Genomic DNA, 16263 nt, shown 5'->3' with positions numbered 1-16263 from the left:
GCGACATTGTGGCTGACAGATCGGACACCTGACATTTTTTTTTTACACGTTTTTAGGGGGGGGGGTCCAGTGACATTACTACAGTAATCAGTGCTAAGAATATGCACAGTTATTGTAATAATGACACTGGCAGGGAAGGGGTTAACACCAGGGGCGATCAAAGGGTTAAAGGTGTCCCTGTTTCAATCAGTGATAGATGAGCGGCACACTGCCTTCTGTCAGGCCCTGCAGTGATCGCCGAGCTCCTGCAAACTGCCGTACCAGTACGTTGGTTTGTGCAGGAGAGAGCCAGCCTGCTGCAGTGTATCTGCGGTGGCTGGTCAGGAAGTAGTTAATCTGGGGAAAAATGATCATGTGTTTTTTTTTTTTGTCTTTGTTTTTGTTTTTTTGTTTGTTTTTGTTTTGTTTTTTGTAATCCTAAAATAAGATGTATTAACCCCAATACAGTCACCAGAATATATTTTGGTGGGTCTTTAATTTGTTAGTAATGTGAAAATACAGGGGATGACCCTGTAGATTGCATTTGAGCCCCGGTTCACACTTGTGCGTGTGCGGGGTTCGCATGTAATATCGGAGCGCACTGCTCCGACATTACATGCGATCGGCTGTGCGGTGCGAGTTTAGCCATACAGTTTGTATGGCTAAATTCGCACCGCAGCCGCACCAAACACGCACAGGACCCTTTTTTCTAGCCGCATCAGGATCGGATCGCACAGCGGTTCACACTTGTGCGATCCGATCCTGTGCAAGCTGCACGATCGCACTGCGATATGCGATCAAACTGGGGGTGTCGTTAAGATTACATTGACACCCCCAGAGTATCGCACATGGCAGTGTGAACTGCGGGGGGTGCGTGTGCGATGCGGGAACAGGCTGCGAATTCGCAGCCTTCCTGCATCGCATATATGTGAACCGAGCCTTAGAGGTCAGCATTGGCAGCATTTTTCTCTGTGTGCGTTTCTTCCGTGGTAGTCAAAGGGCCAGCATTCTTTATGGGTATATTGTGAAGGCCAGGCAGGGTTATGTTGTAAAGATTCTTAATTTCTTTGAAAGCTAAGATTTTTTTTCTTTCTGTGCATTGACTGTCATTTTGTAGTTAATGTGTTTTTGTGTGTTTGGTTCCAGTCTCTTGCAGCAGATCAGCTGTTGAAGCTTATGAGCACAGTGGATCCAAAGTAAGTCTTGCTCTCCCTTTAACTATTAAGCCCACAGCTTTCTCATAGCACATTTCTGCACCTCATTCTGTATGGGCATTGAATGAACTATACCATGTATTTGGTTTCTAGGCTGAATCATGTGACGGCTGGGCTAGGGTCACCAAGTCTGAAGTCTGATACCTCTAATAAAGATATTGAGGAGGCAATGAAGCGTGTTCGGGAGGCCCAGTCCTTGATATCTGCAGCTATTGAGCCAGGTAAGTGCCAGGTCCTATGTGACTTTCTGTATGTTGATTGATCAGGGATCTGAGAGCTATCTGCATATTTTGATTTCAGACAAGAAGGATGATAAGTCGAAAAAGCATTCAAGGTCACGTTCACGGTCCAGGAGGAGGAGGACGCCTTCTTCTTCCAGACACAGGTGAGAGATCATTTTGCATCTAATTCCAATGTTTGTTATAAAATTGTAGTAAAACACGCAGAGGCCTTTAATGTTAAGTTTGCCTCACAAGAGTAGAGATCCTGTAACCACAGTGCACCATACTGAGCTTAATGTAGTAAAAATATACTTGTACTTTGAGCCTCTCCTGGGAGTGTACGAGGCTTTCTTCCCCCTTCACAGCGCACAGTTTAAATACTATTTTGATGATCCGTGCAAAGAAGCAAGTATTTTGTCCCATCTTCAGCACAAAAGTACGCCTGCCCCTTAATATGTCATTGTTGCTGTGATTTTTGCTTTAGCTCTCGTTGATTAGCTAAGTTGGTAGACACCGACGAAACCTTTTCCCTTGCAAGTTTATAATCTGCCCTTCTGCAAACCTCTGAAGCCCCCTCTGTAACGGTCACTGTGAAATACCTTGTTCTTGATATGAAAGATCATGTGATCTGATATCTTGATCCATTGTTTGAGCCTAACAGTCAGCCACTAGGCCTGTGCAATGGCAGATGTGGTGAACTTGCTACTTTTTAGCTCTGACCCCCTGGTATTTTGGTGATGGTTGGGAATCGGGGCATAACAGACAGACACTATAACTTTGTGCAAAATGTTTATTTGAATCCCTCCACCCATCCACCCAAGTAGCTTATAAAGCCTAAGGCAATATTGGTATTTAGGTAGAGGAGCACATGGTTCACTCCGTGTGACATTCAAGGGTGACTTAATTGACTCACATTTCATACAGGTCTTTCCTTTTTGCTCCCAGTGACAAGTGTCAGGAGAGTAAAAGGAAAGTATGTATATATGCTGCTAAGGAGGTCCGCTTTAACCACATGACCTCCGGAATATTTACCCACCTTCATTACCTGGCTTTTTTCTTTTGCGATTATGGCACTGTTACTTCAACTGACAATTGCGCAGTGATGCGATGCTGTACCCGAATAAATTGTATTTACTTTTTTCCCCACAAGTAGAGCTTTCTTTTGGTGGTATTTACTCACCACCACCTCTGATTTTGTGTTTTTGTGTTTTCTGCTATAAAACCTATCCAATTTAAAAAAAAAAAAATTTGAAATTTTTTTTTCATAACTGTAGGCCAATGTTTTCTGCTACATATTTTTGGTTAAAAAAAAATCCCAATAAGCGTATGGTTTGCACAAAAAATAATAGCGTATACAAACTATGGGATATATTTATTTCTTTACTATTATTGGTGGCGATCAGTGATTTATAGCGGAACTGCGATATTGCGGCACACATTCTGACTCTTGGCACTTTTTTTGGGGACCAGTGACACGAATACAGTGATCAGTGCTAAAAAAAATTATGCACTGTCACCGTACTAATGTTACTGTCTGGGAAGGGGTTAACTGTTTTACTAAACCATGGGAGGTGCTGTTACTAGGGGAAGACATGAATCCTAGTACCTGCTCTGCAGAGACACAGGATCCATGCCTTCCATCTGTTGTCTTGTTTACATAGGCCCCCGACCTGGATGAGACGGATCGTGTGTATGTGTGTGTGTGTGTGTGTGATGTATGTGTGTATATAATATATATATATGTGTGTGTGTGTGTATGTGTAACGTGATCCAGCACTGAGGTGCCATCCTGTTGCTGTAAAACTGCTGTAGGGCGGACCTTAAGCAATTTAAGTGACCCTTTTTGTATTGCTCTGCACAAACAAACTCTTAAATCAATCTTTAATTCTAATCTTAGCCTGTTTCTCTTACCACCTTAGGCGATCTAGAAGCAGATCAAGGAGAAGATCTCATTCAAAGTCTAGAAGCCGGCGACGATCAAAGAGCCCACGCAGGCGAAGATCACACTCACGTGAAAGACCCCGCCGCACTCGGTCCAAGTCCAGGTAATTGTCAACTTGCCTTTTCCTATGTATTCATCATCCAGTGTTCACTACCCTTTTCCAGAACCTTTGCCCCTTCCAAAATTGCTATTACTTTTAACTTCACACGATTAAAAAACATACAGCTCTGTACTCTGGACTCAGTATCTCTAACTTATGTTAAATTGTTTTAGAGAGAAAAAGCGGGAAGAAAAAGAAAAAAAACGATCCAAAACGCCTCCCAAAAGCTATAGCACAAGCAGACGGTCTAGAAGCACAAGCAGGTAAAGTGTCTTTTGCTGTGTGTAAAATCCTAATGTAGGATGAAATGAGCATCTGCCAATTATCTGCTTTCAAATGCATCATATAATGTATTATTTTTAACAGAGATCGGAGGCGCAGGAAGAGTCGAAGTGTAACTCGGTCTCCTAAGAAGCCAAGGTCACCGAAGAGGAAGTACTCGCGCTCTCCTTCACCAAGGAGGTAATTTCTTTAATGACCATAAGTGTATGTGCTTCTACCCTTGAGGGCTAGTTCACACCACGCAGTCCAGTGCGTTTTTTTTTTTTTTTTTTCCTGCATCAAAAACACATGGAAGTAGGTTGTATGGTTTCCAATTGCATAGTTCACACTGGTGCAGTCCGTTCCAGTTCATGAAACAAAAGTAGAACATGCTGCATTTTTCCTGCATTGGACTGTACTGGAATGCAGTAAAGCGCACTAGAATGCACTGAAACGCATCAAAAACGCATCGGACCACTGTACATTGAGAACCGTAAAAAACGCACTGAATTGCACCAAAAACACGGATGATAACACGTATCCAGAACGGATCCTCAGTGCGTTTGTGGTGTGAACCATTCCTTATGGTTTGCGCAAAGGAGACCCTAGTTATTTTTAAAGAGATCCTGTTGCCACACTATATATTCCAACAATAAACTTCCTATAAGCTTTATACGCACAATTTTTTTTTTTTTTTATATATGTGTATGTATGTATATATGTATGTGTGTGTATGTATGTGTATGTATGTGTGTATATATATATATATATATATATATATATATATATATATATATATATATATATATATATATATATATATATATATGTATATGTGTGTGTGTATGTATGTATATGTGTGTGTGTGTGTGTGTATATATATATATATATATATATATATATATATATATATATATATATATATATATAGTATGTGTGTATGTATGTTTTGCTTGTAAAATCCTTCCCGTGTGTAGACATCCAAAAGCTGTGAAATGTCTGCTGGGCTCCGCCATCTTGGATGTGATGCCAACAGACTCAGAACTGTCATTTAAGTGGCACTCTATAGTGCGGGAAGGGACACAGGCGCTGGTCCAGCACAGAACGTAAATGGACAAGCCCAGAAGAGTAAAGGGATGTGAGGAACTAGGGAACTGATTGTTCCAGTAGTAGTTAATTTTCTAGCACGTTCAAGGGCACACTGGCTAAAGCATGGAAAAGGAAATGCCGCAAGTATTTGGTTCTACTGTGCTTTTACCTGCATGTTAAGTGATAAGGGCAGAAGGTTTATCTTAATGCATTCTATGCCTTAGTGTGCAGCAGCCCCCTTAATATTTACCTCAGCCCTATCTCGATCCATGAGTGTCTCTTGATTGTCTAAGACACAGCAGTGTCTCCCGCTGCTGTCAATCAAAGCCAGTTAGCCATTTTGAAAAGAGTGGTCAGGGCCGAACCGCAGCTCCATGTTGGAATGGACAGAGCCTCAGCTCGGGTGCCCCCCATAGCAAGCGGTTTGCTGTGGGGGCACTCGACAAGAGGAAGGGGCTAGAATTGCTGGCGAGGGACCCGAAAAAAGGAGGATCTGGGCTGCTCTGTGCAAAAGTATCTGTGCACAGCATTTGTTATTTTTAGATTTCAATATGTTTGTTACATTTTTGTAAAAAAAAAGTCACAAAGATACCTAGTCAATAACCATGGAACAAGAAAACATGGAACAGTGACATGGCCTTCAAGGTAACTGTGGCATACACATCTGAAAATAGTGCTGGCTCTTCTTGTGAACTAAATCAGTGCCGGTTGGCCAGAGCCCCACCACACCCCTCTCCGGCGCCCCCAGGGGATCATGCTGCACCCCGAGGGGGAGAGCGGCCACCCAGCCCCTAGCATATAGTACCATGACTAGTTTTGGAGTCCCGCACCTCTGGTAATGTTGCAAAGGAGCCACTGGTATGTCAGGTATAGATATTGACCGCAACAGGCGGCGGCAGAGGACCAACAATGGCCCTATGACAACCACGTCTTCATAAATGACTTTGTGGTAAAGAGAATGAAAAGGTAGAAAGGCGAAAGAAACGTGAAAAGGGAGAAATAAGAAAAGGAGATAGGAGTAGAAAAAGGAAGAGAAAAAAGAGCAGCTGAGAATCGGTGTCCAGATCCACGCGATAGAGGGTCGGGTAGCGCAAGCATGCCACTCGATCCCGTTATATGGGGGTTTCCCCCCCTGATCATGGGGAGCCTGCTAGGTATCTCACGCTGGGGTCCCATGTTTTATCAGAGGTGCATTTTGTCTTGAAGGACAGCTACCATCCTCTCATTGATCATGATCCAGGTCAGCTTAGCCTTAAGCAGCCCAATCAGTACCACCGGAGATCGCTAAGAACGGGCTATTGCTATTTTGGCTGCTGTGAAAATAAACATTTGTTATTTTTAAAGAAAAAGACCTTAGTATCACTTTAAGTTGGTTACAGGGTTTCTTTAAATACATTTGACAACACTGTAGCAAAAAAAAAAACCAAAACAGCTGGACTCATACATTTTACATGCCTGCTGCAGCTTCTGTTCCCCTGCTCTGTCTGATTGCCAGGTTGTTCTGATCAGGCAAAGCTCAAACTCTTCATATTTCCTAGTAGTGTTGACACTTGCCAAAGTTGTCCTGCCTCTCATTAATTTTAACCAGTCAAGGAGCTTTATTTGTACCGCTATAGGCTCCCCCAGCATTGGAGTGGGGTCAGGTAAGCGAACAATTTGAGTGGATTGGTAACCTAAGACTAAAGTGTTTTTTTTGTAATGCAACTAGTTTGAAGTTGCCAGTTAGGTGTGCCTTCTGTCTTTCTCAAAAGGGTCCTCAGCAGTAGCAGGACCAAGGATTCTCTGACCTCTTGTTTTTAGTTCTACTAGTTGCCCATCTGATCATAGGCTTTCCACACCTCTCCTACATTTTGCGTAATAGAAGGATTGAACACATTCTAAGTGACAGCTGCTTTTGGAAATTTAGTGTCTGATAGGGCAGGAAAGATGGAGGATTTGTGTGCTGACAAAACCACCCTCTTATATGCACAGTCCTGGCAGAGAATGAAAGTTGCTAACCACTTCATCACCTCCCAATAATGCTGATTAAATAGACGGCTCAGCCTTTGCAAGATGGCATTTCGATAATATAACAAAGTTACAAATGCTCATGCATGCATTGTTTAACTTGAGCCCATGTTCATGGACTTTGGAGGGTGTCAATGAGCTTGCTTTTGACATCAGTTTGAGACCCTCATGCAATCATTTATTGAAAGGTGCAATTGACCTCCTTTTTGTATGCACATAGACTTGTGAGCAAAGTGGTTCTGCCAAAAACAAAAGCTAATTGATACATGCCCTTATTAACCACTTTCCGCCCTCCCACCGTCAAATGACGACGGAGCCGTGCTGCTCTTGTTCTGTGATGACGTCCTATGACGGCGCCTCAGAACAGCCTCTCTCGTGCGCCCGCGACAGTGTGTCTATCATGGCCACGCCATGTTGCAAAAGACAAGGCGCGACCCTGATCTTGGTAAAGAGCTAATGACATGGCTCTTTACCCATGTGATCAGCTGTGTCCAATAAATGTAAATGAGGAAGTGCCGTTTATTGGCTCTCTTCGCCTCACACTGTCAGTGTGTGGCGAGGAGAGTCGATCAGCGTCTCTTCCTCAAAGGGGAGCCTAGGACAGGTAATCGGGGCACTGATCATCAGTGCCCTCATTACTGTAAAGTTAAAAAACAGTGCCCACAATCAGTGCCCATCAGTGTGGCATATTAGTACCGCCTCATCAGTGCCCATAAGTGAAGGAGAAAAATTCCGTTATTTTCAAAATTTACTCTATTTTTTTGTAAGAAATAAAAAACCCAGCGGTGAATACCACCAAAAGAAAGCTTTATTTGTGTGAAAAAATTGTCATATGGGTACAGTGTAGCATGACCGCGCAATTGTCTTTCAAAATGTGACAGCGTTGAAAATTGGTCTGGGCAGGAAGGGGGGTGAAAGGGCCCAGTATTGAAGTGGTAAAAAAAAGTGTGGTGAGAGACTATGGGAGATGACAACATTTCTGACCTCTCGCAAAACAGTTGAAACCTATACATCATACATCATGGGCAGCTGACGTTTTCAGGAGACCGGTAATGGCAGCCTTGGTTTCTTTGACAGGGTTCCTTTAAGTCAGTCATTCTGCAATGCATTTTGCACATTGTGCTTAGTTGGCTTCTCTGTCTAGAGGCAGCAATACAAACCCTGTTTAAGCTTCTGAAATATTGTACATTGGACAATTTTTTTTTTTTTTATAACTTTTTACAACTTTCTTGAAATTCCAGACACAAGAAAGAAAAGAAGAAGGATAAGGATCGTGAGAGGAACAGGGATGAAAGAGAGCGATCTTCCAGTAAGAAGAAGAAGAGCAAAGATAAAGAGAAGGAGCGGGAGCGGAGATCAGAAAGTGAAAAAGATGTGAAAGTAAGTTGCTGGGGTTTTTTTTTTTTTTGTTTTTTTTTTTTCCCGTGGAATTTTTATTTTCCTTCTCAATATTTGGTCTTATTTGGCAAAATGTCTGTTTGCCATAGTGAATGGAGATCTGTACAAAAATGTCTTTAATTTCCTGGCAGCTTTTTGGTTGCCCTGCAAATAGTATTCAGGTACCTCAGTAGACAGTCAATTATACAACATGCTAAACAAAAATGGCAACCACACAAATTCATGACCTGCTTTTAGAGCAAGGTGCACATTAAAGGGATTTGCTCAGAGCAAAGAAAACAAAATATATTTCCCAGCACGGTTATTAGCTAGCCAGCGGAGAAAAAGACCCCACTCACTCTTGTATGTAACTGGTGAATACAGGCAGGCGCACATTTATAGGTGCAAGTTATTAGGTTGTCAACTCCACATTGGGAAATTGACCTGGAGCTAAGGAGTTTAATAGGCAAGGTGACTTAATGTTAATCTTTTTTTTTTTTGTAAGTTTTTTCAGCATAACTATTTGAGTTTTTAAAAAATAACAATCGAATGTATTTCTCTTTTGTTCATTGACGGACACAGCTCGTGGTTTTCATAACTATTGGGTTTTACTGCCCCCCACAGGAGTAGGACACTAGGCAGAAAAAATCTTGGCTACACCCTAGGGCAGTCCCAGGGGGGTATACTCCCTCTTTGCTATTGTTTTCTGCCTAGTCAGGAGTAAGGACCTAGTTCCTTGCTGAGATCTTTTGGTCCTGGCAAAATTTGTTAGAATTTTATTTTTTCCTCTATTTCCTGTGAGATCTACAATCATCTGCCGGGCTGGGCAATGGACTGGATAATCTAGATCCAGTGGTCACCCCAGTCTGGCCAGCAAGCGTGCGCAGATCTCAGCTCCGCGCTGGCCTGCGAGTTAAACGTACGTCTTCCCTGATTTATGGACCTGTGGACTTCCCTAGTGCAGGACAAGCGGATCCACTAAGTTATTCGTTCTGGCTACCAGATCGAGTTTCGCACTTGCCCCCCGGCAAGGTCTTTTCCTTCCAACTTGCGCCTGTCCCCAGACAGCTTACAGGTCCTATTTGGGGCAGTACAAGACCTGTTCCTTCAAGGCGGTGATTGTCCCGGTTCAGACTTCGGAATGTTTTCAGGGTTTTTACTCAAACCTGTTCAGTCCCCAGGAAGGAAGGCAAAGTGCGTCCAATCCCGGACCTCAAGGCACTAAACTGCTTTGTGCAGGGTACAGAGTTCAGAATGGAGTCCATTTGAACGATGGTGGGATCCCTGTGTCGGGGAATTCCTCGGCTCCTATCGATATCAAGGATGCCTACCTTCATATTCCAATATGTGCCAGTCACCAGGGTTTTCTCCGCTTTGCCATGGGAGAGGAGTATTCTCAGTTTGTGGTGTTACCCTTTGGTCTCCCCTCTGCTCCTCGGGTCTTCACAAAAGTGTTGGCCCCGGTGCTAGCATTAAGCCAACGGGGGACCACGGTACTGAGCTACTTGGAAAATCTTTCTGCGAGCGAAGTCTCCCTCTGCTCTGGTGGACAACTTGGATATCACGATCCAGATTCTGCTGGAGTTCGGCTGGGTTCTGAACTTTCAGAAGTCTGCTCTGGTTCCGTCCACGAAGCCGGACTAACTGGGCAGGACTCTGGACTTGGCCTTAGCCAGAGTGCTCCTTCCTCTGGACAAACTCCAGACATTGCAGGCTGCAATTTGTCTCCTGCTGTCCAACAGATGATCGTCCCTCCAGACTTGGATGCGGGTACTGGGCCTGATGAGGTCTACCTTCTAAACGGTTCCGTTTGCATAGTTCCATATGAGGTCCCTGCAAAGGGAGATTCTGACCAAATGGGATGACTCCCCAGTCTGTGGAATACCAGATCTGGCTGAGTCTGGGAATGAGAGAGTCCTTGATAAAGTGGGCTTCGTTCTCCAGCGCTTCGGCTGGGAAAATCCTTCCTCTGCTTGTATTAGACAGTCACCACGGATGCCAGCCTGTCCGGCTGGGGAGGTGTCCTTCGGCAAGCATTCTTCAATGTTTAAGCATTGATCAAGTTCTTGGAACTCAGAGTGATCAGACTGTGTCTGGATCATTGGAAGGATCATCTTCAAGGTTGTCCAGTGCGCATTCAATCGGACAATGCCATGGCGTAGGTCAATCATCAAGGGGGCACAATAAATGTCCTGGCGGCTCTGGAGGTTGCAGGCATTCCAAGGTGGGCGGAATGGTTTGTTTCAGCCCTCTCTTCGCCGTACACATTCTCAGGGTGGAAAATTGGCAGGCGGATTATCTCAGCAGGCAGGCGTTGGACCACGGGGTGTGGTCTCTGCACCTGAAGGTGTTTCATCAGCTGTGTCTGGTGGGGCACTCCCGAGTGAATCTGTTGGCGTCTTGGCTCAACAGAAAGATGCAGAGGTTTGTGGCTCGGTCAAGGGATCCTTTGTCGTATGCCACAGACGCGTTGGTGGCCCCGCAGGGTCAGTATTAGCTGATTTTTACGCCCTTCCTTCTCTCAAGCTTCTGCCCAGACTTCGAGGCAGAAGGGATTCCAGTCATCTTAGTGGCTCCGGACTGGCCTTGCCGGGCTTGGTGGTTCTTCACCCCATCGTTCCTTCCAAAGGTTTTCTCTGATTTTCATTTACATGAAGACCTTGTGTTGGCTTCCCTGTGTCCCAGGCCTAAACATCCGAGGGAAATTGCCTTGCATGCCTTGGATGTGGTCTGGGCAATTGGGGTGTACCTGGCAGCTACAGAGTCTTTCAGGAAGTCAGACTCTCTATTTGTGCTCACTGATGGACCGCAAAGGGTTGTCTGCTTCCTCTGTGACCATTTCCAGATGGATCAGACAGACGGTGGTTCAGGTCTATTCCATCAGGGGTCAGGTTCCTCCTTTCCCTGCCAAGGCGCACTAGGGCGCTTAGTGCCTCCTGGGCCTTCCGTCAGTGACTCAGGTTTGCAAGGCGGCCACCCGGTCGTCGGTGCACACACTTTTCTTTTTTTAAAGAGTTTTATAAAGTGGATGTGTTGGCATCTGCGGATGCTTCCTTTTGGCCGCAAGGTATTGCAGGACCTGATGCTCTTTGAGGGGTGTATTGTTGTGTTTTTTTTTTTTCCAGGTGGGCTCCGGTTGTTTGGTTGAGCTCCTGTTGCCTGGTTGGGTAATGTTTAGCCTTGGGAGTTTTTTTGGTTGTTCCCCAACCCTCATGTTTAAAACTGCTTTGGGACATGGTTATGAATATATGCAAACCAGAAAAAACACTGTGCTTAAGGAGAAGCAGCTGACACCTGAAACAATAGCACAAGTTCCAGATAATGATACTCACAATAGGGTGCAGCGCTAATCATGGAAATAATGTATGATAATGGATATACAACAATAAAGAGAATATAACTCCAATAATACTGATAAATCCAATAAACCACGCCCCCTGACAGCGCAAGACAACATGGGTCCCTGGCTTGTGGCGGTGAGAGCAGTTTATATTTTCCCTTTCTCAGTCTGTTTAGCTGGCGGATTCTTATGTAGGTCATAGTGATCAGAAGATGATCAGGAGCCACACTGATATGATTCCAAATCCTTTATAGAAGCCAGAATTGCCATAGGGTGGTATGTGTTACACACACACACACACACACACACACACACACACACACACACACACACACACACACACACACACACACACACACACACACACACACACACACACACACACACACACACACACACACACACACACACTCACTCACTCACTCACTCACTCACTCACTCACACTCACTCACACTCACTCTCACACACTCACACTCACTCACTCTCTCACTCACTCACTCACTCTCACTCACTCTCTCTCACACTCACTCTCACACTCACTCACACTCACTCACACTCACTCACACTCACTCACACTCACTCTCACTCACTCACACTCACTCTCACTCACTCTCACTCTCACTCACTCACACTCACTCACACTCTCACACACTCTCTCACACACACACACTCTCTCACACACTCACACACACACACTCACAAAGGGCTTCTACAAGGATGGTAAACCCTCAGCAGTACTAAAGTCTAGAGCAACCTTTTCTCAACCAGGCTTTTTAGAACCCAAGGGTTCCTCCTGAGGTTTCTAGGGGTTCCTGGAGTAATGGTGAAAAGATCTCCCACTAGCATTCACCACTAATGTATGGGGGCAGGTTTACTCTGGTCGTTTATGTACAGGGACCCCTTAAAATAGATTATTACTGAAAATGTTTTTCAATTTTTTTTTTACGTGCCGTACCATGAGCTGTAGGTTAAATGTTTTTTTTTTTTTCAGGCATTCCCCAAGACTGAACTTTTTAAAGGTTCTCCCAAGGTAAACAAGGTTAAGGCTGTTCTCGGTGTCCTTATTTAACCCGCTGCAGTACATATACTGTGGCAGGGTGGCTTGTACAAGCACCATAATGATGTACCTATACGTCAAAGCTTCCTTCCTGGTTCAGACGCGTGCCCCGCCGGCTCTGCCGTGATTGAACACAGTGGTACTTAGTCAACATGTCCCGGCCAGTGATTCATAGTCGGGACCTGCTGATTGGCTGTATCCAATCACAGCCCTGAGTTGACAATCAACACAGGGCTCTCTGTACACAGGGATAGATCTATTTAAAAAGTAACCTATTCATGTTAGGAAAACATTTAACTTTTAATCACCCCAGATGGTAACCCCCTTCCCAGGCAGTGTCTTTAGTACAGTTAAAGTGTTTAGTAAAAAAAAAAAGGGGGAAAAAAGATTGTATAAATTTAATTTGGGTTTAGTGTAGCATGACCGCGCAATTGCCAGTTAAAGTTAAAGTAGCACAGTGCTAAATAGCAAAAATGCCTTGTCCTGAAGGGGGTAAAACCTTCCTGAGCCCAAGTGGGTTATGTTGTGTAGTGCTACACCTACATTTAAAGTCTTATCTTGTTCTTTTTCCATCCACACAGCAGGTAACCCGGGATTATGATGAAGAGGAGCAGGGCTATGACAGCGAGAAGGAGAAGCGGGAAGAGTACTTGGTTACAGAGGCCAGCGGGCCACAAGACAGCGAAAATGTGGCTGAGCCATCGGGCAGCGACACGCCAAAGGACTCCAAAGTGAACGGAGACGATCATCATGAGGAAGACATGGATATGAGCGATTAACTCTCCTTATTACTATGTGATTTTTATTTCTATTTAATATGTTCTAATTTTGGTTGTATGCAACACTGAGCTATTGGTGAATGTACATTTCCTTATGTTACTAGAGCTGTGCTGAAAAGGTTTGTCGATCTAAAACATTGAAGTGGATAACCGGTTTTGTGTGGTGAAAAAAAAAGAAAAACTTGTAAAATTAAAACCACCCCAATTCTCTAGTGTGGCACAACTTAACAAATATGTTGCATGCGTCTTAACACCTCGCATGATTATCATTGTTTGCTACTTAGCCTCCCATTCCCTTCCCTCCTCTCTCCTGTGTGCTAGACAGATCTAAGCAGTACTTTAGTGGGAGAAAGCTGTATGTGTGTTTGCAGTCATTAGACCCCTTCCCCCGTGTTCACAGCCAGCAAGTCTTGTGTGCAGCAGAATAGGTATCGGAACCTTTCTCTGCTCATGGGAATGAGACGCATTCTGTCAATTTACAGTGATTTTTTTTTTTTTTTTTTTTTAAAGACTTTAATTTCTTTGAAGGCTGTGAATGACCCCCTCAATACTCTGTTTTGTGGTCTTCAGGATATAGTCGGCTACAATATTTAAAAAAAAAACAAAAAAAAACAGGCTTCTTCAATAAGCGATCACATAAAGCAGTGATGTATAGTGAGAAAAAAATAATCTGAAGGGGAAGAGAAAGAAGAAGCCCTCTACAGTTTCCGCTCTGCTCAGGGCGGTCATCTCTCAGAAGAAGGTAAGCTTTGGTCACTTGTGTTTGGAAAGTAGTTACTTTGTGGTGGATTTAAAGACCAGACTGCGCAACACCGACCACTTGGAGATCAATGGGTTTTCAAAGATGGAATGAGAGCTGATTTGCCAAGCATTGGGCCTAGGCAGTCAGAATGGGGTCACCCTTGCCCATCAAGGATGAAAGGGCTTTGCCCATGTAGAAGGCCTGTGTAAAAGTAGATGCCCTTTTGAAGACTTGTTTATATTCGTCAGGAGGGGCCATGTGTTATAAACATGATTTTTTGAAAGACTTGATTGAATTTGTCTGAACTAGAAAATATGCTGAAATTTTTTCTTTTAAATATATATATTTTTTTTTAATGTTCGTTTAGCATGTTGACCATTTCAGTCTTTCAGAAGATCCCCTCTTCTGACCTTATAATAACCATGAAAATCCCTCCTGTGAACCCATCACAACCCAGCCCAAGTCAGCCTATTCTCCGCAAAGTGACTGGCTCTTGAAAGCTCCTTTTTTTTTTTTTTTTTCCCCTCTACTCACGTGTATATGCCTTTTGTCACATAGCCTGCAACTTCATTCCTTTGTCAGAGCCCTGGTGAATAGCCGGTGTCTCCGGGTATGGGGAAGCATGCAACCTTCAACCTATCCACCCAGGCTTCAGTGCTCGGGCCTGAGAGGCCAAAAGCCATGGCCACATGAGGGAGAACAAGTCAGTGCTCAGGCCTGAGAGGCCAATAGCCATGAGGTAGAACAAGTCAGTGCTCAGGCCTGAGAGGCCAAAAGCCATGGCTACATGAGGGAGAACAAGTCAGTGCTCAGGCCTGAGAGGCCAATAGCCATGAGGGAGAACAAGTCATTAATGCTATATTAGCGCAAAGAGCTTACACAAGGATTGGACCCATGGCTCTAATGGAAAAATGGAAAAGCGCAGGTGAGCTTTTAAGAGAACCTGTCACCTTGCCTATTTTAACAGATATGTCTGAAGTAAATGTAAATCTGAGGTTAGCTCCAGGTTATAGCATGTTGTCCTGGATTTGTCACATCCATTGCTGTTTGGCCTACCTTATTAAAAAAGCCTGCTAGCGTTTTAACACGTATGTCTTGACCATTCACTTGAAAACTTTTTGCTGTGTAAATCAATTTAAAAAGTACTGCATTTTAATTGGATATTTTTGTATACTGTTGAGTTCTTTTTTTTTTTTTTTTTTTCCCCCTTACCAGAACGTACCATGCTGATTGTGTTCTTAGTGCTGTAGTATACTGATGGTGATTCCATTCTTACACACAGTAGTCAGTGAATTTTTATTTTATTTTTCTGTTTGCATTTTCAAAAACATAAAAGCTTATTTTTTGTGGATGACCCAGTAACGAAAGCTAGTTTCCAGTCTGTGCCATCTCGTTGTACAGTTCCTGAATTTTGTTTTACAAGAAACTTTGATAATAAAATATATAAACCAGAATTGCTGGTTTCATTTTATTTGTAAGCCTTGTTTTTTGACTGTATAGTTTGCTTACTGTTCCACCTATCTGTGTGCATGCACTGCGGGATTATCTCAATCTAACCAAGACCAATGTGATTTAAAATACCTGAGGGTGCATATATTTGTCACTGGTGCAAACCTAAGACACAGGTATAGGTGGCATACTAATAAAATTCAGTGGGGGTTAAAGGATACGTTTTTTTAGACCTTTTTTGAAAAAAATTGCACATATTTATTTTTGCTGGTAAAACATGTTTTCTTTTTTTCCCTTTAGGACCCTGTAAAGTAGGGGTCTCCAAGCTTTCTAAATAAATGGCCAATTTACTGTCCTTCAGACTTTAGGGGGTCTGGACTGTGGTCAGCGGGAGTAGAAAATGGCCTGGCATAAGTGGGAGCAAACAATGCCCCATCATTGATGTCAGTGGGAGAAATTGTGCCCTATTTGTCTGGGAGGAATAAGTGCCACATAACTGGTGTCACTGGGAGGAATGCTGCCCCATCAGTAAGAAAAGAAAAAAAAAAAAAGGGGCCGCACTTGGCCCCCAGGCTACAGTTTGGAGACCACTGCTGTAAAGCATTGCAGGTCTCCTGCAGACCTATAGGGATATCTGTGTACATCCTATATGGCCAGGCAGATGCACTGACAGAAACAAATCAATGAACTACCACAGTGCTCCAC

At 43.7% G+C, this 16263-nt stretch overlaps 1 protein-coding gene across 1 annotated transcript in view; it reads left to right on the top strand.

Annotated features, from left to right (window-relative positions):
- Positions 1 to 13954, top strand: part of SRSF11 (serine and arginine rich splicing factor 11) — a 55048-nt gene extending 41094 nt beyond the window's left edge. Inside the window, exons 5-12 of the mRNA XM_082265607.1 lie at positions 1126 to 1175; positions 1287 to 1414; positions 1494 to 1578; positions 3334 to 3459; positions 3630 to 3719; positions 3823 to 3918; positions 8055 to 8193; positions 13170 to 13954. Of these exons, the coding sequence (XP_082121733.1) occupies positions 1126 to 1175; positions 1287 to 1414; positions 1494 to 1578; positions 3334 to 3459; positions 3630 to 3719; positions 3823 to 3918; positions 8055 to 8193; positions 13170 to 13367 (912 nt within the window). The 3' untranslated portion in view covers positions 13368 to 13954. The remainder of the gene's footprint in view (positions 1 to 1125; positions 1176 to 1286; positions 1415 to 1493; positions 1579 to 3333; positions 3460 to 3629; positions 3720 to 3822; positions 3919 to 8054; positions 8194 to 13169) is intronic.
- Positions 13955 to 16263: the final 2309 nt, after the last annotated feature.

This window comes from Pelophylax lessonae, assembly GCF_965119305.1.
Source record: "Pelophylax lessonae genome assembly, chromosome: 8".
NCBI classification, from domain to species: Eukaryota; Metazoa; Chordata; class Amphibia; order Anura; family Ranidae; genus Pelophylax; species Pelophylax lessonae.
This window is presented reverse-complemented; position numbering and strand designations above follow the sequence as displayed.